General features: G+C 38.7%; 2 protein-coding genes across 16 annotated transcripts in view; one reads left to right on the forward strand and one right to left on the reverse strand.

The window, feature by feature from the left end:
- obsl1b (obscurin like cytoskeletal adaptor 1b) overlaps positions 1 to 2,801 on the forward strand; it is a 39,303-nt gene extending 36,502 nt beyond the window's left edge. For all 14 annotated transcript variants that reach the window (XM_040027620.1, XM_040027625.1, XM_040027624.1 and 11 more), the window contains one exon: positions 514 to 2,801. In XM_040027620.1, the coding sequence (XP_039883554.1) occupies positions 514 to 524 (11 nt within the window). In that variant the 3' untranslated portion in view covers positions 525 to 2,801. The remainder of the gene's footprint in view (positions 1 to 513) is intronic.
- LOC120730967 (carboxy-terminal domain RNA polymerase II polypeptide A small phosphatase 1-like) lies at positions 2,347 to 27,698 on the reverse strand. 2 transcript variants are annotated; one of them, XM_040027641.1, is made up of 7 exons: positions 27,339 to 27,698; positions 16,910 to 17,052; positions 10,992 to 11,093; positions 7,306 to 7,362; positions 6,252 to 6,344; positions 5,844 to 6,029; positions 2,347 to 5,721 (listed from the first exon to the last, which is right to left on the reverse strand). In XM_040027641.1, exons 1-7 carry the CDS (start codon positions 27,418 to 27,420, stop codon positions 5,590 to 5,592), a joined length of 795 nt encoding a protein of 264 aa, XP_039883575.1. In that variant the 5' UTR covers positions 27,421 to 27,698; the 3' UTR covers positions 2,347 to 5,589. The 2 variants fall into 2 exon arrangements, with proteins under 2 accessions (XP_039883575.1, XP_039883574.1); XM_040027640.1 differs by lacking the exons at positions 16,910 to 17,052; positions 27,339 to 27,698 and adding an exon at positions 13,335 to 16,884 and having other exon boundaries at positions 2,348 to 5,721.

Here is a 27,698-nt window from a genome sequence, read left to right on the forward strand (position 1 = left end):
CATTTAACTCTGGATTATCCTTAGTTTTATCTAACAGTCAACAAATGTGTTAGCTAAACATTAATACTTAAAAACCGGCCAATAAATGTGATGAACAGCATTTTTGGGGTGGTAGCTATGTAGTGCACACATGGTTGAGATGGTAAGCTAATAGTTAGCAATAAACAGTGGAGACAGTTTGCGAGTCATAGCTCGTAAATGGTAATCCGAATCTCAATGGTAAGAGTAAGGGTGGAAAGCTGAAAATAGTCCAGTTCCAGTATAAAATGACTTCATGGGAACTCATTTAAACATGAGAGGGAGTTCTCGAGTTCATCTGTCATGACAGTACTTTTGGGGTATCAGATAAAACCACTTACTGAAAGGGATCACTTCTTTGAAACAGGCGCTTGTCTAGAACGGTCAGAGTTATGTTTAATTAAATCAAAAAATAAAATATGGCGAGCCTCGCTGAACCAACTGTAAGACTTTGTTTCTCTGGACTTCAAAGTAATTTTTTCCTCTGCTTCACAGGTGATCACTGAGTGATATCCCTGCTCTACAATCACCTTGATGTGGCTTAACTATTATACTGGTGGCTGAAGTTGTACCACTGAAATTGCTTATATATTTAAATCCAGTCTGTAAACGTGGCTTAAACAGGGTTGTGATGGATTTTCATGCAGTTCATTTAATCGTCTCATTGTTTTAACGACAACATTTGCCAGCGTGTGAGAACATTTACAAAGAGTTTTTTGTTGTTATATAAAACTGCAGTTTTGTTGTAAATAATTTCCAATGTGAAAGTGGTTTGACTGGGTTAACTGGGTTATGAAAGCTTAAGATGAATGTGTATTTGTGCCAAATAAAACAGATTAAAATGAAATAAAAATCTGATTGAAATACTCAAACTTAAAGTCTCTGGTGTTAAAGTAATCCAACAACAACAACAACTCGAAAGAGATGTGGAATATAATGTATATAAAGCAAAAATTAAAACTCTCAATGTGTGTCTGTATACACACATTGGTAGACCTTTTCCATTAGGAAACTAACATTATGCATTAATTTTAGGCTCCCCTTATTTTATTACAGCATGTTTTTGTGTGGATGTTGTGGCAGCGACTTTTTCTTTTGGTTTAGAAAACAGAAACACATGAATGAAGTATGAGAACAGACTGCATATAAAAGATGGACTTACCCAACATGATGTAACCCACTGGCAGACTGTGATCAGCTGAGGTGTGCTGCTGCTGTTCTTTGAAGATTAAAAGGTGAAATCAACAAGATATAAGTAGATCTCGCACAAGCTATCGACGCCGATTTACAACTTGTACACAGAATAAAGGTGGAATTCAGTGAGTGAATCATCAGCTTAAATTTTGCACAACATTGGTGATGGATACTCCAATTTACTTATGTAAACTGGCTTAATGTTTTAAAGCATGCAGTAGGAAATAATGACTCCCCACACCTAAATAACGAGCCTGTTTTGAAAATGGAGTAGAAAATACATTAAACATAAAAAGTCATCAGCAAAATAAATACTCAAAGCACAAATACCTGAAAATGTGACTTAACTACAGTAACAGTAATTGCATTTAGTCGTTTCCCGCCTCTGGAACTGGTATGAAAAGTGAGAAGTCATTAGTCAATGAGAATTTTATTTAGTTTTATGTTATATTCTAGCCATAACAACTACACTTTAGTACTGTATTCAATATGCTCTAAATCAAGCAGTTGATTCAGCCAATCAGGAAAATGTTGAGTCACATAGGAAGGGATTTGAGGACTTCTGAGGACACTTAAGACTTTTATAGATCCATAACTCTTTCTGCAATCAGAGTAGCATCCGCGGGATAAACCATTAAAAATACTTCTTCATACCTGAAAGTCCATTGAACGCCATCTTTTATATACAGTTTATGGGTATGACCAGTGTTGGGTTTTGTGTCAGCGCAATAAATGTTTCCATCATTGGTTCATTGTAAAGAAATTTTTTTTTTTTTTAAAGGTTTTCATGGAAACTTTGAATAAAGAGCTTTCTGTCTTGCAGCAAACGGCTTGTAATGTAAATATACTGGGCCAAAATGAAAGAAAAAACAAACACATTTGATCACCTTGACTGATGATCAGGGCATGCTTGATTTATCAAATGGTTTTATCGTGTGGGTATTATGTTTGTCGAGTGGAGAACGATTGCCGTTTTCATATCAAACCTGTTCCATATTCCATTTTTTCCTTTCGACTTGATCTTATATATTGTGTTGAGTGTGAGGAATGTGAAGTCAAGTACTGTAGTGAAATATGACCGTTTCAATAAAACATGCTTTATTGATGGAAGGTGAAAGTATCTCGTTTTTTTCCCCCCCCCAGTGTTGACTGTTATTAGCTGCAGTTGAAGGAACGCGCTCATTTAAACCAGCTTTTTTACTTGAGTCGAGTCATCTTGTTGCATATGTTCCAAAAGATAAATGAATACTTCAAGAGAGATTATGGTTTTTCTTTTGTTTAAAGTAAAACTAATAGAGATGAACTAATGCAATCACTCTGAAATCCACACACACACACACAAATACAAAATCGGGATTTGAGCACATGTGACAAATTCCCCTCAAATCAAACTGAATATACAGATCGATAAGGTCGTACACGCCACATTCAAGTTTACTGACAGTAGGCAAAGTCAAATCAAACTTATCCAAGACAGCATCAAATATTACATTACTGATGGCGAACACAAGTGATAACTCAGAAAAACATTAAAACTAGATCACAATAAATTCCTATTTACAAAAAAAAAAAAAGCCTCACTCACTTTTGCTGTTGTACACATGTGTGTGACCTTCAGTCAGTGTGGTGTAAATCTGCTTCTTAAAGCTACTCCAGAGCTAAACAGTGGGTGACAAATTAAAGGAAAAACCTGAACCCTTGACTCCTGCTGTGGCTGTTGTACCTCTGGCAGAGTTTGGGCACCTTACTCCATTAAAAGGGGAAAAAAATAATTTCAAAGTTCTTATTCTATAAAAGTGATCCTCTAAATAACACATTTTTAAACTGTTGGTTTCTTCCATACTGAACATATATAAATCATACTTTGGACTTTGCAGTCATAACATCTCGACCCAAGTGAATAACTAAGGGAGATTTGGGGCTGGCATGTTTGACAACTCTCTCCATTAGCAACAACAAAACACCAGATGAGGTGATATCATTTGGCAGAGTGTTATCCTATCCACTAGAGTTGAAGGAACTAATTAAATCGATGCTGAAGTCGTTCTTACTGAAAAACCTGACACTGGTTTTTCCTTTGTCACCCATCTGCAAATACAGTACAACAAAGCCTGACTAAGCTTTATAAGCTTTACAGGTTGAAATTGCAAAAATAAAAGAACCTGGTGTTCGTGCCTGGAACTGCATAACCATAAACTGTATATAAAAGATGGATGTAGCTCTCATGACATCACCCATTGGTTTGTAAAGTCCCATGTTTCGAGAGAGAAACAAAAAATGCAAGTTTGAGGAATTCCTGCTTCACTTTTAGACCCTAAAGCTGCACCCATCTGTTATATACAGTCTAAAACATCTTCTAAAATGATTTTCACATATTCCACTAATGCTAGGATTTAGTAACGGAATAAAAACTACACTGCTCAAAGAAATTAGGGGAACACTTACTTTGCATTTGATAAAATGTTATTTTAAAATCAGGTGAGTCACGTGAAACCAGAATCATCAGCACTATGAGACCTTTAAATAATGTTAGTTAATAAAAATATTGGTGCTACCCTGCAGCCTCCTAGCAGATGAAAATCCTAGGTGACTTTCTAATGAACGAAGAAGAATTCTTGAGTAATTGTGTTTACAAAATTAGGTGTCTATGCTCTCCAGTGCCCACCTGCCCGACAGACTGAGGACGTTACTCCTTAAAATGGAGATCACAGGCGATCCAACTTATGCTCCTGGTGAGATGGTGTACAGTATGCTGGATGATCTCTTCCTAGATTTGGATAACGTCATCTATGAGTTCCTGAAGAGTCTGGGCGACAGGTCACAGCATCAGATGTACGACAATTTCTCAGCTGGAGTCATCTTCTGGTGAATATAAGGTCCACTCCATGGCTTCAGTGTCTTTGTCATTCTGGAACTACGCACAGACTACATGCAGCCGGCCATTGCCTTTCACTGCACCTACATAACATCTGAGAGTGGCTCTGAGAACTTTATCCTTAACAATGATCAAGGTACGGTTCAAGAACACATGGAGATCTGTGTGACCCTCCAAGGAAACGCCTCCCTAGATCATCACTAAACCGCTGCCACACCAGCCGTCCTGGCTAATGCTCACCACAGTATCAGACTCTATCACATCTTACAGACGTGCTCAGTGTCAACTGCTGTCATCTGTGAAGAGAACGTGGTGCCAGTGGTAGACCTCCCAAGTTTAGAGGCCATTTTGGCAATGCTCCTCCTGTTCCTTCTTGCAGAAGAAGACGATACCGGCCCTTTTGCTAAGTCGCATAATCAGCATAATCCAGCTCTCCTTGTGTAAAGAACCATCTCTTGATATCGCCCCCACACTCCTGAGACTGTGTTAGCAGACACAGCAAAGATTCTTGTATTAGCATGTACGGATGCTGGAGCATCCTGGAGAAGCTGGACTACCTGTGCAACCTGAATGAGCTGCTCTCATGCTACCAGGAATGACAAGAACCGTAACAAAAAGCAAAACTAAAGAAAAACGCTCACTTTTTGTCGGTTGTCTTGTTGTCATCTCTCCAGTGTAGCTGTCATAGCTTTGACTTAAGTAGGTGCAATGGATTCATTGGTTTCTGCTTCCTTATCAGACGGACTGTGATGAGTAGACCATTAATTTTCTTGAGCAGTGTATATTCACTAACAGCAGACTAATGGATATTTTTTTCTATTGCAAAAAAAAGATGAAGAAAGAAAAACATCTTTTACATGTAAAAGCAAGTGCTACATTAAATGGTATATTCTATTCAAAGCTTTTCAGAGACATACAGTAAAATATACAATATTTAGAAAACATCAAAATAAGCAATACAAGATGAACGTTTTTTTGTATATATATTAGCTCAGCAGGATTTGAGCTACAGTCTTCAGTGATGTGTTATTTGCTGTGTGAAAACTTCAAATGCTTTTGCTTCACTGACATTAAAATGACTGATAGTGGTGAATTTGTAATATCACGCTGAACAACTGCTCGCACAATCTAGCTTTACAGCAAACTTACAAAGGTCAGTGCTGTCACAAAACGACAACAACAACAACACGCTAGCTGCACTGCAAAAGATATCTCCAGAAGTCATTTAATCACATATGAACCATCTTGGACATCACAAAAAAGAAAAACAGATCTGTCACAGCGTTCAGGTCAACTTCCTGCGCAGCAGCACTCAACCCAGCTGGAAGGCTGCTGTCACTTTGAATGCAGTACTGCTGTGAGAATCTTAGATTAAATGACAGCCCTTTATTGCAGTGTGGTCCTTGTATTGGGAAGCACTGTGGAGCCTTCTGCCCACCGGCCTCCGTGGCCCCCGGATGACAGCCGCTGGTGCTCATCTTCATCCTATTATCCCGCCTCTGTTAACTCTGTGAAGTACTCTGATGTTTGAGAATGTCATAGATGTCGTCCACCTTGCTTAGTCTCTCAAAGAACGGGATAAGATCGAGGAGCTCAGTGTCTGACATGTCATTAAACCAGGATGCTACAGGAACCTGGAGGTGCGGACAAAAGTAGCAGATGGTGGGATTAGAAATTCTTTTAGATAGTCCACTATGACTTTTCTGTGAATGACAGTGTTTGTAATCTAAATGACAAAGTAATCTAAATGACATACTGCATTTTCGGGGTGGAAGATGTAGGAGGCTGGGGAGTTGTCCAAGATGATAACCTTGTTGAGGTCTCTTCCTAAACGGCTCAGGTCTTTTACGTAGTTTCCTTTGTGGAAGACGCAAGCTTCCCGGAAAAGACGGCTCCGAAAGGCCCCCCATTTATCCAACAGGTCTGACACAGGATCCGCATACTATAGAAGCAATACCAAAACAAACTGGATTTGCCATCTCGTAACTTTATCCTCCAAGTGGTTTAATGCAAGTCCATGACATAACTACAAGGTTATTATAGCAGTCTGAAACCAAACGTACAAAACCGCAAACTGAAAACATTTGGTGATCACTCAGAAAATGAGTCTTTTCCTCCAGTAATCCTAAGTGTAATGTTTTGCTTATAAAGGATGAGGACATACCTTTGACAAGCTTGCAGTGAACAGAACACACTCAAACATTTCTCCCATCCTCTTTAGGAATTCATCAACGTGGGGTCTCTTTAACACGTACACCTGAGTGCAGGAGAAAAAGAAATAAATCCAGAATTGGTGCTGCTATTAGAGACAGATTCTGACCATAAAAAGCTCAAAGGCCAACAAATGTAAATAAACACTGTAGTTCAGATCAAGTGTATTAGTAAAATCTTGGGGTGGGGGGGAAGTCTACCCCTCCCTGAACCTGGCTGTGTTGGATATCACTTCCTCTTAAGAGGGAGTTCCTCCTCCCCACTGTCACCGTGGTTCTTGCGTTCCTTACAACATAAAGGCTCTTGAAACAACTGCTGTAAATAAACTGAAGTGAACATAAAAACAGCCAATAAACATGTCAGTTCTCTTTTTATCAAAAATATCCCTTAATGAAAAGTGATCATGTCAACTACATATGCCATTATTATCATTACATAAAGAAGAAATAATATGTGCAATAAAACAAAGCAGAAGCACCTTAATAGAACTCTACATCTACCTCCACTGAGATGCCGGTGGCCTTGTTTCTGAACCAAGTCATCCCGAATAGGCTTTCCCCACTTTAACAAGCCTATCCTGGATTACTTGAAACAGACCCAGGCCTTTTGAAAGCTCTTCTTTCTTCTGGCCAAGCACAACAGACTGCAGTTGCCATTTGAAGCCAGTAGGGGAAAGGTAATGCCATCCCAATGAGCACCGTACATAATATGCTCAGCATACTGAGATTAATGGCCGTGTTTTCTGAGAAGCCTGCCAAGCTTCCTTCATTTCGTCAGGCCACTGAAATAGGCACCTGCTGCTTGGAGCCATCAACAGAGAGGGCTACAGCTCTGTCAGGCTGCGTGTACACTGCTTCGCGTGCAAACTGAAGCAAGGATAAACGTCTGTGTTTGATGTTTACAACAGGCATGGTGAGTGCATGGGGGAAAAAAAGAGATTTAGGGTCCCTTGTGATGTCAAATTTACTATAGCAGCAAACAGTAACTTAAGCAGATAAAGGTCCTACCTGGTGAACTGTTCCATCAATTTCCACTGGAATGATAAAATCTGCATTGTTCACTGGCTGTTTGAAACAAAAGAAGAAGAAAAAAAACGTTTAACTTATAATCTCCAAAGAACTCTTTGAAACAGAGAAAAGAATGACGGCAACAAATTGAGCAAAAATGTTGTGCCAGCCGCCTCTGAGCAGCACAAACACTGAATAAATGGATTCTTCTCCCATCGATTACTGAAACATAGGCACTATAGAAAGTGAAAAGGCTGCTTCTCCGATATCAGCATCATTGCAAGTGTATTCCATATATGGTATAAGACCATGGCCTAAATTGGTATACTATGAGCTAATGCAAGTAAGACAGATTGAGTATATCCAGAAGCTGTTAGTATGCATTCATGAGCACGGGATTTTTCTATTTCCTGCAGCAGCAAATAGTGCAAATGATTTTGATCATTTATTCTAATGGCAGACAAAGTTAATAAAACATTGTCGTTATTCTCAAGCAAATTTCACCAGCAATAGCAGCAGCTTGAACTCCATCCTCTTTTAGATCTGCTCACCATCAGCTTACAGCGAGCAGGCTGTGTGAGCTAACAAGAACATTTCAACAACTTCCAAGCATTTCAACACCCCAGTATAGACAAGACTGGCTTTTTTCTCACCTTCACTGGTAAACAAGGTGATTATACTGTAATGCATTTTTTTTAAACTTGTGATAATTTATATCTACCTCTGTATTACATTGATTTAATTTGCACTATTATGTTCTTTTGTGGCTTGAACTGTGTAGTGATACTTTGCATACAAATTCTTATGCATTTAACTAAACATCCATACATTTCTTTTATACATTATTAGGGCCCGAGCACTGATAGTGCGAAGGCCCTATTGTAATTGCTCTGTTTATTATTATTATTATTATTATTATTATTATTATTATTATTATTATTATTATTATTATTATTTCGGCAAATGAATCGGCCTTTTGAGGGCCTAAACATGCTCGAAAACTCATGAAATTTTGCACACGCGTCAGGTCTGGTGAAAATTTACGTATTTTAATGTTCTCAGACATGGCCAGGGAAAATTAGCTCAGTAGCGCCACCTAGAAAAATGAAAAACGCGAGCCCCCGGTATGGGTATGGCCTACAAGTTTGAAAGTCGGTACACCTATATAACGTTCAGAGTCGAACAAAAAAGTCTATTATGGCAATGTCCTAAACCCAACAGGAAGTCCGCCATTTTGGATTGAAGGTGACATTTTGGCTCTGATTTTACCGTTTCCATGCCTTGTACTTTAACGAACTCCTCCTTGGGATTTGGTCCTATAAGCTTCAAATTTGGACAGTGTCAACTACACCCTTGTGCCATGTTAAATTGCGGAGCTTTTGAGTTTTCACAATACTATGAGGCCGTGGCGCCATGGCGAATTTCGATGACTCGCCATGAAAATCTTATTGCCTCTCATTTTGTCATACATTTTCTGACCTTGACCAAAGTGAACACATATGATAAGGCTCCACCCCTGAACATATTTCAACTGCCATATTTTACATCAAGGACAGCGCCACCTAGTGGGAACAGGAAATGTCATGTTTTACACTTTGGGGTACAGTATAGTGATGGGTGACATCTGCAGCCTCAAATTTCTCCAGGAAAGCCTTAAGGAGTTGGTCTTGGGTTACAGTGAAAACTGTGAGTTTTCGCCAAAGGGTGTGACCCCAGCAGCATGGCGAACTTTGCTGTCACGCCATGAAGAAACAAATTAGTATAACTGAATGAAATCCAGTCTGATCAGTACCAGACTTTACAGGCATGATGTCAGACCCGCCCTGAACAGATTGATGTGCCCATTGTCGGAAATACGGACAGCGCCACCTAGTGGCAACAGGAAATGTCATGGCTTTAATTTTGTTGTACTGATTTTCACAGGTTCATCGTGGCCACGTCAAAAGCGGTGAATATCACCATCAGTCCCTCGTGATGCTTCAGTGCAAAAAGTGTGACTTTAAACTGAACGGCGCACCCTGGTGGCAACGCTGTTCACCATGAAAGATGAAGTGGCTTTTGAGGGTCTTGGCAAGTTTATAGAGGCTTGAAATTTGGCGCACACCTCCAAATGGATGAAGGCTTTGTTGGCATGTGATCATTTTCATTGAATAGTGCGAAATTGCTCCACAGCGCCCCCTACAAAATTTCAAAATCACAGCCCCTGCTCTGTGTTTTATGTATGAGTCTGAAACCTGGTAAGCTTATAGGAGATATCAAGATGTACAAAAAAGTCTCTTGGAGCAATATCCCAAATCCAACAGGAAGTCAGCCATTTTAAAATTAATGTGCAATTTTGGCAACATTTTCCCCTCTTTTCAGGCATCGTTCTTTGACGAACTCCTCCAAGGGATTTCATCAGATTGCACTATTCTTCAGTGTGTGGAATCCAAAGACCTTTGTGTTGTTAAATTGCGAAGCTTTTTACATTCAGGGAAACGGGGTGGTCATGGCGGCACGTTGAGTTTCAATCACTCGCCAAAAAGCAGTAATCTGCGGTCACTCAAAGACACAATGTACAATCTCTCCCAAAGCTCATAGGCGTGATGAGACTCGAGCTCGGAAATGTTTGTTATGCCATTTGTACATAATGGTTAGAGCGCCACCTAGTGGAATGACTAACTAATCATGAATGAATGAGTTGAAATGTTAGCTGGTTGGTTAAATGCATGAATTCCATCAATGTGACATCAGATCGGAGGTGCTGGTTTTAGGTGTTGGGCGTGGCTCGACGCGCCGGGGGTGCGAGGGCCCTCATAACGCTGCTTGCAGCTTTAATTATTGTTATTTTCTTTCATGTTTGATGTAACTGTTTGACCATTTAATGGTAAGATTTTCTAAACCACAGTAGAGAAGGTCACTGAGATCTCTTCCAGATCAAACACTGTGCACCCAAAGCTAATTTCATTTCATTATGACATTAATTTTAGCAGCTTTTTGCCAAAAAACCCACACTCTTTCTTTCAAATATAAAGAACTCTTAAAGCAGTTCATGTGTCAAAGTAACAGCAACTTTTACACTCCGCGTTGTGTTAAACATGGAGCTCAGAGGAGGTGTGACCCCGTTTAGCCGACACTAATATCCGGTGACATCTTTCAGGACAGGCTGTGACCGCAGAAGGACTAAACAGCACGCGGCATTCATTACATAATTTGTCGTGATACAGGAGCCTCGACTTCTGGCATTGATTACTTTATTCACTGAATGCTACCATACAAGGTATCAAACAGCCCGAAAGGAAGCTGCATGATACTTCATTAAAAAACACGCAATACAGTATATCAACACTCATGAATGCAGTAACACAGTTTCACAAAATATCTTATGTAAATATGAATTTTATGTAGGTGTTCTATAGAAGACAGATTTACTTTTCTTTCTATAAAATCTAATATTAATTTCCTAAGATCTCGGGGTTTTATGTTGAAGGCTGGATCTGGATTGTGAAAAATATAAAATATGTTGTGTCGCCCCTAACTTTGTACCAATCATGTGTCTCCTTTGTATGTTTTTTTTTTCCGCAGGTAGACTAATTACTTTAATATGGAAGCCTAGTAGAAATAAGAGCAAGAGGGTCCATGTGAACCAAGGCCAAGAATGTAAGAAGGTCTACAGAATCATCGTAATCCAAATATATATATCTTACCTTAAATGAACTATGCACTAGTGTTTCGTCCAAATCAATGACCACACAGATTTTTCCTTCATCATTTGATTCCATCTGTGGGAGCAGTGGTTCTCCGGGCAGCTGAAGAAGAGCACACAGTTTAGACCTAAGCTGTGTAAGGCAAAACCATTTTTTCAGTGAAGTTTCAAATACAACATGCGCAAGAAATACGGTCTCACCATTTCAATATGCTGGGAAAGTCATTCGGATTATTATGAGTGTGTGCTTGTGTTTCTAGTCACTTAAGCGCTTTAACAGTGTTGTGTTGTTTCAGTAAGAGGTTACGGGGAACCTGGGATGGTACAGCTGCTACTGTGCTGACGGAACATGTAGATATCGCTATAGTGTGTCTCATCCGTCAACGTGCGGTCAGTGATTAGAGTTCATTAATGTGATTCGGCTTCTAAAAACAAGTTGGTATGAACAAACAGGTTGCTGGTAACACTGATGGATGTGTTGTCCATCAGTGAGCTGCCACGTGAGCCTAATGGCAGAGCTGGAATTTGACACAGATACCACACAATATGCCAAGTCTCAGTTCTGTGTGTTCACTGCCACGGTTGGCATCAGAACAATCAAATGAAAAAAATAAGATAAAAAATATTAATTAAGATAAGATTAAGATAGCAAAAGAAGGTAATATTATGCACCAAAAATACTGCAATGATAAAAACATGCATTCAATAACGTGCAAAGAAAAGAAATTACTATTATTTTAATTTAACATATAGGTTCTCCTCCTTATTTAATTTCTTGTTAAATTTTTTGATTGATTAATTATTTAATTTATTTGTAAAATCTTCATTTTGTATTTATGGCCTTATTTTCTCCCACAAACCTTTGAGTTAACATGATAAAAGGGCTAAAAGCTATTTTTCTTTTTAAGGTAGCTAACGTTTTTGTGTTGACCCCATCCGCAGCAAGACTCATCAGTTTGAAAATGCACATTTATTAGTTAACAATGTCAAAAAATTCACTGTTTATTTAAATATTTAGAGGATAAAAAGGCAAATAAATCAAATTAAAGTAATATTTTATCACATATTTAAACCTGATCTATTTCTCTTTTCTTTATTTTATGTTTTTAAAAGTCACTTCTGTTACACACCTACTCTTCAATCACAGGAATTTATTTGGTGATGCAGAAAATGTACAAATGTTGTTTTCCTCGTTTCTGCTGCCAAGTTTCTTTTAAGCAAATAGAATTGGAGCTACGACAGCACAGAACACAAGCCAAGAATTCCTGTTCAGTCGTTCAATACCTTAAAACTGGACATCAGCACTGAGCAGCACTAAGCATTAAAATGATTAAGGTTCATTTTATTTTAACACTTTTTACAAATACTGAATAGGGCTACAGAATTACAATACTGATTATTTTTAGCATTAATCTCTTATTTTATTTGTGATTATGTTGTATTTGAAGATTATATTTTTTGTGTTCTTTAAAGATCTCATCAGATAACATTTGGAGTAGGCGGCACTCACAGGAATCATTTTGCACAGAAGTATTCTTATGACGTGTTAAATACCCCCTTTGTACATGAGTGCACACACAGTCTGAAGCCCAGCTAAACAGAGAAATTTGTTAACCACTGTTATGATAACCGTTACCTCCACAGGCATTTTTAGATTTTTTTTTGAGTCAGCTAGTGTAAGGAAGCTTGCCTGTGTTAAGCTTCCTTTATAAAGACCAATGCTTGCTATCTATCTATCTATATCTCATTGGTTTTATATATTTACTGCTATTTTCTTTTCTTTTTTTTCTTTTTTGTAAAAACAAAAAATTTACATCTGTTACTTATTTACAACTCCTTACCAAGATAAGATTTAATTTTTTTTTTTTTTTAAACGGAATTGTCATATTATCTTTTTTCATTGTCACAACAAGTCAAGCAGAAGTAAACCATTACTCTGTTTATGGTCTTCCAATCACATGCTGCCAGCAGGGAAGTTACAGAGTACCCTTTTAATGTTGGATATTTTGCATACCACACTCATAACATGGTTTAAGGTGTTCCTTTCGTCTCTTCTGTACTTAATTTTTTAATTTTATTTTATAAAATCAGACACCATTGTATCTGCCTGATGTTTAATCCCTGATACTTTGGTCAGGCTATAACTTGGAAAATTTTTAAATATTATCATGTATAACAAACTTATACCCATTTCTGCTTTACTATATTTCAAATTTATTTCCAATTCGTTTTACTTTAAAGATAATTTTTTTTTTTTTTATATGTTTGTTGTGTTTAATGTAATTTTACCAAACAAATTTCTCAACTTTGGGATAAATGAAGTACTTCTTATCTTATCTTATACCTCCTCAGTTGGTGTGATGCAGTAATCACATTCACAAGTCTCATAGGACTCATCGTCACTCTGATCCTCGTCTGACTCTCTGCTTTGTTCAGAATCATTGTTATCTTCAGTCTTCATAAGCACCATGTCCCTTTCCTGAACACTGTGAATAATTCCTACAGGGGGTCCAGTTTCTTTTGAAATCTCATTTAACACACACTCCTCTTCAACAGCTGAGCTGTTCATGTCAATAACTTCATTAATTCCAAATGTGTCTGACACGCACTCCTCTGGGCACAACCCAGTGGCCGCCAGCTCTTTCAGAGATATTAGAGCATCTTGACCCTGACTCCTAGAAGCATTCTCATCATTAGTTATTTGATCATGTGAGTTTCTTTCTAAAATAAATCCATTCAGGGCTTGTTTAAAAGATGACTGAATGCTTTTAATCTGATAGACATAGTATTCCTCAACACCTGGCTCACAAAGCTGTCTATTTTCATCATTATCTATAAGTGACCAGTACGGTTCCTTTTCAGAACATGTAATAAATACGTCGTCTTCAGGCTCAGGCTTGGCTTTGTCATCCTCTGTGTAATCAGTGATGCTCGCAGTCTCATCAGTTGCAGAAGGTTTGGGTTCACAATAGTGAGAACTGCACAAAATATCTTCATAAGCATCACCTTCAACAGAAATTTCCTTGGCTAATGGTGCAAACATGCTCCCCTCGGGACCAGTGGATGGGCGAACTTCAGCTTCTTCAGAAACGTGGTCATCAGAGGCACACGCTTCTTCATCAATAGGGGCTTTATCATCCTCGGCCGTCTCATCATTTTCTGCATAAACGACACCGTTCTCTGTTTTGCTTTCCTCATCCTCTTCAAAACTTGATTCTGATTTTGCGATGAGCCAATCCTCAGATTGAGTCTCTAAATCACAAGACCCATCACTCTGGTCCACATCCACTTCCTCATAAGTATCTTCAGATGCATCGTCAGAACAAGTGTCTGTGTCTTTTACATTAGCTTCCCTGTTAATATCTTCAAACTGATATAAAGTTTTGGCTTTATGTTTCTTTGCCTCTTCTTCCAGATACAGGTGGTCATGGATATCTCCGCCATCGAAGCAAGAGATGTAGCGCTGCTTTTGTGTAAATATGTGTCCGTAATAGTCCACTTTGTCAAACAAATCAAAGTAATCCTCAACAGTGACATCAACAGTTTTCGATTTATTCTCATCACTTTGCTGTACTTCCTCATCTTCAAAAGATTCCCACTCTGTCTGCTCGTCGCTGGAATCTTCCTGAGGTCCTTTGTCAGATTCCTCAGATGAATCGGAGAAGGGATCAGATGGAATACTGCCCTCAGGACAAGTCTTAAAGGATTTTGTTTCCACAGAGGAGCAATCTGAGGAACCATCTTCTTCACCGCTGGACTCTGATTTATACGGTTCTTGGCTTACTTCGTATTCATCATTTCCACACGGCTCACCAGATTCCGTGAGCACCTCTGTCGTAAGAGCTTGTTGAAAGTCTTCTTTGGTGTACTCGTGCGTCTCCCAGAGATCAGTTGCAAAGGCAACATTTTCAGTGTCATCAAAGTAAACTTGTACAGGTGTGTCTTCTGAGGAACTGTGAGATTCTTCATCACTGAACTCTGTTTCATTTTGTTCGGCTTTATAGCTCAAATCATCTTCAAAATCGCCATCATCATCATCATCATAATAATCTTCTTCCTCTGCTTCTTCATCATCTTCATCATTTGTAAATTCAGTTTCATCTGATATTTCGTCGTACTCACAGACTTCAGGATTACAGTTGAGTGAGTCCACGGTTCCACATTGCTGACAGTTCTCTGTTGATGTGTCTGACTCGGAGTCAAAGCCGTCACTCTGCTGTTGTGACGGCTCATATTGTTGTAGAGCCTCGGGGTGGTCTGTGCATTCAAGGTTGAAATCGCACCTTTCACAAAGGCCCAAACTGCCACAGTTCACTTCCAATTCATCAGCGTCCAGGTCAGAAATCTCCAACTGCTGATCGGAGGGCTTACATTTCTGAAATAATTGGAGGTGTTCTGCGCACTGTTCACAGCAAGCACTACATTCAGAAGCTGAGCTATGATTACCACAGTGTTCAGAGGACTTAAAATGCTCACAGTGTTGAGTACATTCATCACACGGTTGGCTTAACTCTGAAGTCTCGCACTTATCGAGGATCTGGTCGGATTCAAAAAATCCATTGCTCTCTGAATATTGCTCAAAGCTGTCAGCGTGTCCATTAAAGTATGTGCAGGATTCAAGCTCATCCGAGTTCAGGTTGCATTGTTCCAAACAAGGAATAGATGGGTCCATTTCTTCGCTGACAGCCTGCTCAGTATATTCCTGAAGGAGGACCTTTACTCCTAGTTCAGCACTTCCCTTTGATGGGCCAGTGAGATCTGCAGCTTCTGTTAATCTGGGGACCTGGCACTGCTCAGCAAACATGGCTTCAGTGGATGGTTCCCCTTCTCTAGTGCCTTTGTTTTGCTCAGAGTTTTCCAAATACATCACGAAAGTATTTATCAGACTTTGTCCAAAGCTTTTACTCCATGCATTTGTATCTGTAGAGACCAACTCCCAAATGACTGGCATCCAACTGTAAAGTCCATTCAGAGTGAAAAGTCACAGAGCTGGTGGGGGGAGTAGCAGTCTGCATGAGAGAGTAACAGCAACAGGAGCAGCATGCCTGATGACATGACAGGTTGTCACAACCAAAACTGAGACTGAGCACTTGACTCGACCCTCCCTTTGCCAGAGACCAAGAAATTTATTTTGGGGACTTGGAAAGACGTGACAAATAACTTGTGGAATATCAAATCTCAATAAAAGGCTGAACTAAGGCATAAATATGAAACTGACACTTGAGAACGTCTTGGCCACTTGATCTTGAGACCGTAGCAGCCAAAAGTGATGTTTTCAAAGGCTACACCAAGTTTAACCATAATTAGTATTGTCAGTTGTCCAAAAACACAGGAAGAAAAAAAACTGTATGAAACATAAGATCAGGCCCTCACATTCCAGTCATTTTTATATTTTGTCATCACACAAGTTTCTGTTTATGAATTTATAATCTAATATTAATTAGTATGGTTCTTTATATTTACCCTACCTTCAAACATAATAATAATAATAATAATAATAATAATGATAAGAAGAAGAAGAACAACTCATACTGTCTACCAGAATTCCCCTCTACTGAAAGGGTAAAAACAGCTACGCTAACATGTGTTGATCAATGGCATCTTCTGAGAAAGCATTGCAAAGCAGCAATGACAGATCAGGCATGCATTTCTGCAACATTTACGCCATTTCCGGCTTTCCTACAAGTCCATGATTGATGTCTGAACATGGAGTACTTTTTCACCAAGCCCGGGAGAGATGCTCTTGTAAACATGAAAGCCAAGAAACCAATATGGAAGCCAAGAAAACATGTGTTTCAGGCATCAAACAGCTGCCAATCATGCTGCCCACATGCTGTTCAAAGATGATCAAGGGGGAGGGTGAGAGAAAGTTGATATCTCAGGGAAGAGCAAGGGAGGGGGGTTAAAAGATGCACTTACTTTTGTCCCATTTTCTTCTAGCGAGAGAGGGGCGTTGATTTTTACTGGAGGTGGTTTGGCGTCTTTGTTACACAGACAACTGAAGAGACGGCGAAGAAAACCTCTGCTGTAAGACTTCTTTGAGCTGGAAACAGCAACAGAACCTGGATCATAGGGAGACAGAGAGAAGACCGAATTCATACTGTACTCATGTGACAGCACTAGATCAGTTGTACTAGATCAGTTTTACTGCAAACTCTCTGTATAACTATGTAAGCAAATGTAATGTCTAGTACTGTGATTAATGCATTCTGGACTTAATGCCAATGATGTCAGCATTGGCGCCTCTGCTCATTCGACTTATCCGATCTGTGCATTGCTCCAGCCGTGCTGTCACTACATTTTATCCCCAAAATAGTCTGGTGAAGACATCTGGGTCCAGTCGGAGCTCCAGTGTCTGATTTGTTAAGTTGAATGCCAAGAACTGTCTTGTACACAGGCATTATTAGCTAGTTGTTAATTAACCTGGCTGATAAATGTATCAAACTGAACTTTGATGGCTGATTTTACAATCCACATAATTTTAGAAATGAATAATAAATGTGGTTTATGCTGAGTCCAGAGCTGCATTTCCTAGAACGTCCCTCATGAGGCTTGCTCCAGAAGTGATTTAGACCCAATAGACTGCCATGTTAAAATGTCCAACTTTAGAGCAAAAAGTAGTTTTAATTTACTGCAAATAGCTGCTTTAGGATACATTTGTTTTCTCCCATAAAACAGATAATAATGAAAACCTATGATAATAGCAATGCATTTAAAAGACTAAACAAATGAATAGCAAGAGCTCATTTGCTAAAACTTTCTGGGTTTTGTGGGCCTGTGTGTCACCAGATGTTACAACTCATGATTTAGTCCTTATTTATCTTGTGCTAGATAACAAGGGATGATATTTTTGTTTTAAACAATTTATCTGTTTAAATCACAGAAGACTTAGGGTTAACCACTCTAATCCCAACAGAGCCTGCTAAGCTTCATGCTCAAAAACCAGAGTGTTTGGGAGTTTCTGGACTTTTATTTATAGTAATTAGTAAGGATATGTGTCTGTGCTATACACTCATGCAATCTACGGAAACACCAAGTTAACTTAACACACAGTACATGGTTAAACTCCATGTGATACAATTTCATTGACACGAGGGACTGCCCTATACTGAGTACTAATATTTATTATGGAAATTAGATTTTAATCTCAATGAGATTTTTTTTACCTGGTTAAATAAAGGACTAATAATTAGAAGAAATAAACAGACTTGCAGAAGGTCTGTTTTTGTATTCATCTTTAAGAGCTGATATTCACAATATAAGATGAAAAAATAAATTCAAGGCTATAATTAATGTGAACTGATTACATTAATGTTTTTTAACATAAAAAGTACAAAAGTGAGAAGAAAAAAAAAATCATTTTGAACCCGAGTCTTTCTCTGCTGAACTCTTGAAAATGTATGAACATAATTCATTAAAATGCAGTTGTAGATCTAAGATATGACCACGCAATACACATAACTTCTCGGATACTAGAGGTCACTTTGAATTTGCCAATGCCGCATACCTCAGAAGGAACAGCTTCTGGCACATACAAGTGGTGGACAACATCGCATCAGCTGGTGTGAGAGTGATGAAAGCCAGCGTTTACAAAGAAAGAAAAACTGACAAACTAGCTGAGCCTTGATGACCAGTCAGAGCTGTCAGCTAAAGCATTAGCATGCTGCTCAGACTACATCTGTTGCCTTAGTGGATAATACAAACCTATCAAGATGTTTTGTGTGTAAATGTGTGATGATTGTGAAAGTAGCATTCATGTACTGATATTACCGATTGACTAACACAGAAGTGTTAAGACTGATGCTTCAAAATAAATAAATAAATAAATAAAAAATACACAATAAAAACCCAATATGTATATATTTGTATATATTTGGCTGATATTAGGGCTGGGCGATATGGCCTAAAATCCATATCGGGGTATAATTTGAAGCACGTGCGGTAACGATATATATCACGATATATTCTTTTCTTCTGTATAACGCATTTTCCACACTATAAGGCACACTTAAAATCCTTTAATTTTCTCAAAAATCGAGAGTGTGCCTTATGTATGAATTCTGGTTGTGCTTACTGACCTCGAACCGATTTTGGCGTGCAGAAATCTGTTAAAAAAAAAAAAAAAAAAAAAAAAAGAGGGCCATGTGACCATTAGCCACATATACTAATGTGCCACAAACAGGACTTTAATATCATCAACCATTCCCATGTTATTACGGTGTATCCATATAAATGGCCCACCCTGTAGTGATGATGACGCTGGCACATTTTAATGGGGAGGCGGAGTCTGTTTCCAGCTGAAGAGCAAAGAGGCAGAGCCTCTGTGAGCCTACGTAGAGTGAAAAACTTGTTTATAGTGTCCAAAACACCAGCGATGTTCCTGTGATCACCATTAAAAGCTAGCAGGAGTGCTTAATCACAAAAACTCTTATTGGTGCTCCATCCACTCCTGTTTGTTTTACACAGTAAAAAAAAACCTGCAGTCAGCCTCCAGAAGCTGTATTAAAATCTGCAGATTAACTGTTAACTTAGTCTGATAGCAGCCTGGTTAAATCATACAGCTAGGTAAAGGCTGACAGCAGCCATCCTATTTCACATGTAGGTGATACCTGCAGCAAACAGGGGCGAGTCTAAAGAGGGGCATGAAGTGTACTAGACCATGCTAATTTCAAGGCTTCATAACATTTTTCAGATTAAAAGTGAAGTAATATGAAAGACTATATTAATCAAATTGCATTAATAGTTAAAATATAAAATTAAAAGCCTTTTTCTCAAGCCAATGAAAATGTACATGAGCCAAGGACTAAATTAAATTAAATTATTAAATATTGCCTGCACCATCATAACATCTGTTATCAGCAACAGTAAAACGTGGCTCCTATTGTCAGGAAGCCTTCCAAGAAGAGAGACTAAAGGAAAAAAATTCTATGCCATGAATTCTTATTCTATATCTTATTTTATTTGATTTTAATCTTTGACTGTACTTGAGGTTATTATTATTATTATTAAATTCTTTTGCATTTAGGAAAATTTCTTTTTTTTCTTTTTTTTAAGGAAAACAAAGAAAAGATCACTATGACGTGCACATACAATCAAAGGGTTTACGTGTTTTTTTTGACAGATATTGTATGCAGTTAAACTTTAAACCATTGCAATTTCCAAAATAGAAACCAATGAACAGTTAATTCTGAAAGACCCACGTTTTCTTGCTTGAATATTTATTATTGCTGGTTAATAAGACAAAAGTACGTCTTACCTGATATTTCGATAGAAAAATCAATAGATCACTTGATTACTAAAATAATCGGTTTTGTGCATTTGTTTTTGAAAAACAGTGAACAGTAACCTTTATTAACCAGTTTGGAACGGTTTCAGCTCCATCCCTTAACAAGTCTGACCTACTTTCAAGTGTTATGCTGGATGGGTTTGGCATGTTCGTCAGCTGTGGCTGAAAGTGGTCAACACCACTGGGGAGCAGTCATTGTCAAGGCATGCTTGCTGGGACATACCTGACTTGATGAATGATGAAAAGCTTGTGTTCAAAACATGTGTGAAGGAACTGGGCAGGTGAAGCTCAAAGTTAAAAGAAAAACATCATGGTGTCCAGTTCTCTGTTATTACACATCAGTGAGCCTAAAATAGCTCGCCAGAGGCCGACTTCAGTTAATGATGAGATTGTGTATATAAATAAAAAACTGTCACAAGTAGCAGGAAAGAACTGTTTACGCAGCACAGTAACACTTCAGTGCAGGAACTAAATAAAAAAAATTAAATGAAACCACTGAGAGTGAGGACTGTGAACCATAAAATCACTCCTAAAAGGTTCCAAACTTTGTGTTGCAAATGCCAACACAAACACAATCCCAGAATGCACTGACAGCTCTGGCTCCTGTCAGCGTGAGTTAACGTCCAAAATAAATATAAGATGAATAACTCTTCTGATAGATAATATTCTGTGGGGATGAAAAGTAAAACTGTACTATTAAAAGGAAGCACCACTAAAGAAACCATCTGACACCATACGCGTGCCCTCCATATGAGCAGCAGTTGCTAAAAGGGAACTATTATGGCAAAATCGAGACTGCACAAAAAGGCCACAGAGCTAAGGTTAAACAAGTTTACCTTTTTTAAAAAAAGGGTTAAAAGTAGGAAACTGTTACAGTAGACATACAGTCTCAGCATTGTACTGCTTTGTGTGCAGTGTTTTAGGTGCTGCTTTAACCTGCAAACTAAATTATAATAACAGTCAATTTTAGCAGACGATGTTAACAATGTGAGCCATAGCAGTAATATTAATATCTTATTCAATGCCCAGACGTGCTCGCTTTGAAGATCTCTACTCTTCCACCTCTAACATGGCTAAAAATACTGTGGGAACGTGACATGGGTACAAACTCAATTGATACAAAGGGAATGCAGCAGTAATACCTCTACAAAGCAATAAAATGAGAATCAGGGCACATGTATGCCTGTGTATATAGTACAGTGGCAACGCAGAACTTTCAGTAATGTATCAAAATAATACTAATATTATTACCTCTGACAAGGTTACATTTTTTGATTGCATTTGCCTGCATTTGTGTCATTTTTTCTGTAAACTTGATATCTTAAAGTTCTATTGAATCCTGATAAAATGCATGTATTTGTATGGGTGTGGATTATTATTGTTAATACTCTGTCAAAAGTTGGCTTACATCCACAAAGGTCTTCAAGTTCAACTTAGTGATTTATTAGTCAAAAATGGACAAAAAGAACTATTATTCTCCTCGATTTTATCTTCAAGACAAAGAGAATGAGCCGCCAAATTAGTTAGAAATATACTGCATAATAACATAATGTAATAAACTCAGGGTATTGAGTTATCATATTATTATTATTAAGTATTGGCTATTTACAAAACAATACCTATCATCTATTACTTACTGCTATGTAATGTTTGTGTAATCAAAGTAAATATCTGTCATGCTCCCTTTAACTGATTTTTACTGCACTACAAACTTCATAATGTGTATTTAAAAAGAACAAAAACAAACAAACAAACAAAATGACTTTATGTGTAAAATACAATATAATTCCCTTAAAAGTTAATAGGTAGTTAAGAAAATTGACAGATTGATGGACACCGGCGAGGAACTCACTGAATGTGTGTGTCTGCTAATCTAAACAATACGTGGTTCGACTCACTTATCAGCAAAAACCAAAGATGTCCAACCATCTTTGTTAGAAGCAGTTTGAAATATTATTATTTGTGTTTTGTATGCTATCCGAGCTTTTTTCTATCTACTTGTTGATGTCTTCTTAAACTGCACTGCATTTGACCCCTCAGGGCCACCACATTTAGGACTTATCTGTACAAGAAAGCAGAAGTAGGTTTAAGGGTTTAGATAATGGTCTGGCACATATGTGCATTGACAATATACTGATGCTGGTGAGTATCCTAACAAAGATAGACAAATAAACCGGCTTGTGTGCTGCATGCATGCCCCTTCCTGATTTCCTGTTTTTTTTTGTACGTTTGTTACACTTGAATGTTTCAGATCAACAAACAAATTTAAATATTAGACAAAGACAACAAAAGAAAAACAAAATGCAGTTTATAGGTGAAAGTGTTTATTGTTAAGGGAAAAAAATCCAAACCTACAAGGCCCTGTGTGAAAAACGAATTCTCTCTGAAACGGGATTATAATTAAGGTGCTGCACACCTGAACACACCAGTACAAAGACGGACAATTATAAACTTGCACCTTCTTTGCTTTACTCTTAGGTAGCAGCAGACCTGAGTAGGCAAACTCTAACACAGCATTCCTCACACTTCGCTATCCAAGAGGCTCAGACGCTGATAATGAGGTTACAGCATTTCCAAGGGGCAGCAAAGACCTCGCGCCACATCAGCAGCCTACTCAGTTGAAAGCGGGCTTATCTGGGACCCTTTCGGGCGAGCCATGCCTCAGTGCTCAGCTGCTTCTATTCCCATCGAGGCTCAGAAAGAATGAAGGCCCCCCTCCCATGAGCGACTTTCCAACACTTTGACACCTGATATCCCGCTACAATCTGACAAGTTGCTTCACACCCCTCCAGAGCAAATGGTATGGCAAGTTCATGGTGGCCGAGCTGGACTTGGGTCAGGTCAAAAAAAGTTTAAACATTTCTGCAAAGGAAAATATTCACCTTACAGCAAGTCTCAAGTTCAATGGCAATAACTACAGTGTAAATGTAATTGTTAAAGTAGCTGGAGTGTGGAAAGAAACTTGTCAAAATGCATCACTAGCGGTGTTTTTGTACCTATTAAACTGCATGTTTCAGAGCACTGCAGAGGTGACAGAGATAAAAAACAAATGCCCATAAAACATCAAGAAGCTTGAGGTATTTAGGGCTGAAAAGTGTGCAAAACATTTAGGACTTAACGACTGATAACACCACTACTGACTACAGAAACTACAGAATGGCTGAAGAGCAGCTTCCCCTTCCCCTTTTCGCTGGCCTCTCACTTCTGGATGACTGCCATGTTTTGGACTCATGACCTTTTAGCCAGGAGGAAATAATCTGAGCGCAGGCAGGAGGTGGTCTTGACCAGAAAGCTGAACAATACTGCCACCTTATGACTGTCTTGAAAAATACAAGTTATTAAGATGCACAGAGTTCAAAATAGGCTATATACATGTTTTATTTATCCTGCTTCTTCACATGAAGTCGCTTCATCATGCTGTTTGGTTGTGGATAGGTCGTTTAGCAGATTTATTCATTTCACTTAATTAGCTCATTTAGATTCAGCCACAGCACAAGGACAGCCTACCAAATCACATCACTGGGAAGTAGAACTAAATATATTACAAAGTCAGCACGGTCAACTATCAATCTTTTCTTCTTTCAAGGGCACCAGCACTGCTAATGCCTCACCTTTATGCTCCTTGGTATGAGAGGAAGCCAAAGAACAGAAATGAGATCCAATCACTTCAACTCAACAGGGTCTCTAATTCATCAGTATGCACAGGACCCAAGCTACACTCTTTAAGATTCAACTTAAATGTGACCACGGGTCTGTAAACTGCCCAGATATGGTATGATTACTCATATACTGGAATAAAATATAGGGTTTAAGACCGCTGTTCACAACTGCATTCAGAGAACTGATGCTCAGGAAGTCTTTTTGTTTAGAATTGATAAGACATTGACATTTCTGTCTATGGATGCTAACTGCATTGAGTGTCTTTTGTAGAAATTCTTCAATGTAAAAAAGCACAGACACCAATAATCTGTTTGTTAGGGCAGCAGCCAATGAACAAGTGTCCTCTTCTTTGCTAGGCAGGATTGAACGATCTTAAGTGAGTTGAGAACGTTTTCCTTTTATTATATTAACAACCCTTAAAGACAAAAGTCTGTCTCAGCTGCCCATCATCTGTACACAGAATCTTGGGCATTAATTTATCCGATCATAATTACAACACAGCCTTTCCTGTTATTCATTTCTTTTTTAAACGCCTTTCTAATCGCCATTATTTTGCAATAAATAGCTTCGTTCTCTATTTTAAGATCCGTTTATGTACCTTTGTTCCCGTTTTACACTGTTACACCAGAACGTTGCTCAAAAATTGAAAAAACAAAATAAACTTCTACAGAGCACCAGCACCGGGATTTAGGCCTCCTTCATGATGAAAAATTATATTTTATATATAAAAAAATAAGCTAGTTGTTTCTTAAAAAAATAAAATAAAATGATCCCACACAAACTTACTTTTAACATTTTCTATCAATAGAGAGTCAGTGACATCTGACTCAGACTGTATCTGTTCAGTCCAAATAAAAATCGTTACTCACTTCATCCTGCAATAGTGTTCCCCTCAGTTCAGTTACCACGGTAACTTTATATATGACTGTACAGGTTTAGTACCAGAACTAAAATTCAACGTACGTTTTTCAATCACAAGGCTGATGTCTGATGTGATCCTCAATCAACAATAACAGAAAAACATAAATATATTTTGAGGCTCGTATGAGACTTTACAAATAACATACGCCGAGTTGATTTCTGGGAGTTAAGAGCCGATATCTCCGTTTTGCATCTGTACGTCACCAGATAAGAAACAAGAAACTGCATTACAGAATTGCTAAACTAGGTTTGGAATGACTAATAACAGCAACATCATTATATACATAAAATCATTTTTTTAGCCTTACGATTTTCTAAGAATTCACTGACACATTGGATGAATATGTGCCTCAGCTAACATTGGCCTAGTTGACCAATATTTGGCCTACTTGCAAGTAAGTCGGTACTTACTGAGATATGTGGTTGATATTTAGCAGTTTTTAATTTTGCGCTGACTACATTTTCAGAGATGGTGTGATAAAAAACTTAAACCAGATAAACAGTTTTTTTCCCTCTTCTTCTTTTCTATTATTTTCTTAACAATAAGACGGAAGTAAACAACAAAGCTAGAAAAAACAAAAACTATAACACAGGCCACAAATTATCGTTTATATCCCCCACGTTTATCATGTTATCTTTCTTACTTTAAAGTACAAGTTTTTAAGTACCTGAAAATACGTGCCCAACTCAAAATGTAAGTACAACATAACAAGGGACTGTATCTAACAAAGTATTTTTGGATACTAAAAATTATACACCAAATGCAAAGTGACATGGTACATTTTAGGAAAGAACTGCATAAATCCGGCACTGTCTTCTGAAGTACTACCGCAACTAATATGCACTCACCAGCCACTTTATTAGGTACACTTTGCCAGTACCTGGTTGGTCCCCTTTTTGCTTCATAGCTGCCTTAATCGTTCGCGGCACAGATTCAATAAGGTGCTGGAGATTTTGGTCCATGTTGACATGATAGCATCACGCCATTGTTGCACATTCATGGTGTCAATCTGCCGTTCCACCACATTCCAAAGGTGCTCTACTGAATTGAGATCTGGTAAGTGTGGAGGCCATGAATACAATGAACACATTGTCATTGATTTCATTGTCAAGAAACCAGTTTGAGATGATCTGATGAAATCCTGATGAAAGCAGCCAACAGAAGATGGGTACACTGTGGTCAAAAAGGGGTGGACATGGTCAGCAACTCCACGCAGGTCGGCTGTGATGCTCAGTTTAAGAGACCAGAAGGGTGCGAAGAAAATATCCCACACAACATCGCCCCACCATCTGCTTGAAGGGTTGATACAAAGCAACATCTTTCGAATCTTCTATTGTCCAATGTTAGTGAACCAATATGACCTGTAGCCTCAGTTTCCTATTCTTAGCTGACAGGAAGGGCACCCAGTGTGGTCTTCTTCGGTGGCACATCTGTAGCACATCTGCTTTAATATCGGACATGTCTGCATTCCTTGGCTGTAACCAGTGGCCTTTGACTGCCAGTATCACCAAGAGAACTTCGACTCACTGGACAGGTTCTCTTTTTCAGGCGACTCTGTCATCCCCAGAGATGGCTGTGTGGGAAAAACCCAGCACATCTGCAGTTTCTGACTTACTCAAAACAGCCTGTCTAGCACAAACAAGTACACCACATTCAAAGTCACTTCAATCATCTGTATTCCCGATTCTGATGCTCAGTTTGAACTTTATCAGATCGTCTCGCTCTCTTGTCTACATGCCTTAATGCACTGAGCTGGTGCCATGTGACTGGATGATTACATATTTGCACGAACAAGCAGTTGAACCGGTGTACCTAATAAAGCGGATGGTGAGTGTACAGCTCTAAGTGTTTGTAAGTGAACCTATCCCAGAGATAGGCCAAATCATTTGTTACAGTGACCTATAAATACTGTTTAGTGGAGCTGCTTAGTCCATGTCCCACTTATAGAAAGTGAGTAACACTGCTCGTGCTCCACAGTCTCCATAACAATAATAACGTAAATAAGAGGTGGGAGACCACAGCGTGTTCATTTTGAAACGAGGAGACAAAAATAAAACTGACGGCAGCTCAGCATGGAGGTCCAGAGCAGGACGAGTGAGCTGTCAATGGGGCTGTGGCCACGCCCCCTCTTCAGAGACACGTTATTTCTGCTGTTCAAACCTCATTCCGCCTAAAAATTCTGCGGAACACTGTGAAGTCTGTTAATTTCCCCTTGACCGACCCGGTGAAACACATATTTTCTACTTTATCTACTTAGAAACGGCTATAATCTCCCGTGGGTCCCACCTAACGCAAAAAGCTACACCGGATGCAAACTTATTAAACTCGGTGAGAACCTTTGAGAACCGGTCACGGACACTTGATTAAAGGAGCAGGCGTTATCACAGAGATGTCTGCAACCGCTCACAGAGGACAGGCGCCCTCAACCCAACCTCTCTGACATTATCATACGCAGCTCCAAAAACTTCTCCCAAACTCACCTTCCTCACGAAGACAGGCATTTTCCTCCCCCTCCTCCTCCTCTCTTCTTACTTGCGTGATTACCGACGACGGGTGGGCCATTGGATCCGCACACAGGAACTTTACCGCCGTTTAAAACTTGCGAGGAGTTAGGGCAAATTCAAGTCTTTAAATTTTGCCACTCCCTGTTTGCGGACGCGCATGCTGCAGCTTAAAACTAAAACAAACCTTGTCAACGGCCAGAAACACCGAACAAAAATACCTGTAAAAGTTAAAATAAAATAAAAATAGGTCTTAAAAAGTTACAAAAGATGCAAATACTGGAGAAGTTCATCAATTTGTCTTCGCTAAATGGGACCTGACGGTTTCAAGGAAGCCCG

Source organism: Simochromis diagramma, unplaced genomic scaffold, assembly GCF_900408965.1.
Source record: "Simochromis diagramma unplaced genomic scaffold, fSimDia1.1 OVJJ01000343.1, whole genome shotgun sequence".
Taxonomy (NCBI): Eukaryota; Metazoa; Chordata; class Actinopteri; order Cichliformes; family Cichlidae; genus Simochromis; species Simochromis diagramma.

Bases quoted from the DNA above. Each gene is read 5' to 3' on its own strand.
- LOC120730967 (XM_040027640.1), bottom strand. From the start codon at position 15,941: ATGCCAGTCATTTGGGAGTTGGTCTCTACAGATACAAATGCATGGAGT. The intron at 6,030-6,251 runs GTATGTCCTCAT...TTGCTTCTATAG, and splicing joins TCACTGCAAGCTTGTCAAAG to TATGCGGATCCTGTGTCAGA. The intron at 5,722-5,843 runs GTATGTCATTTA...CCGCACCTCCAG, and splicing joins TCTTCCACCCCGAAAATGCA to GTTCCTGTAGCATCCTGGTT.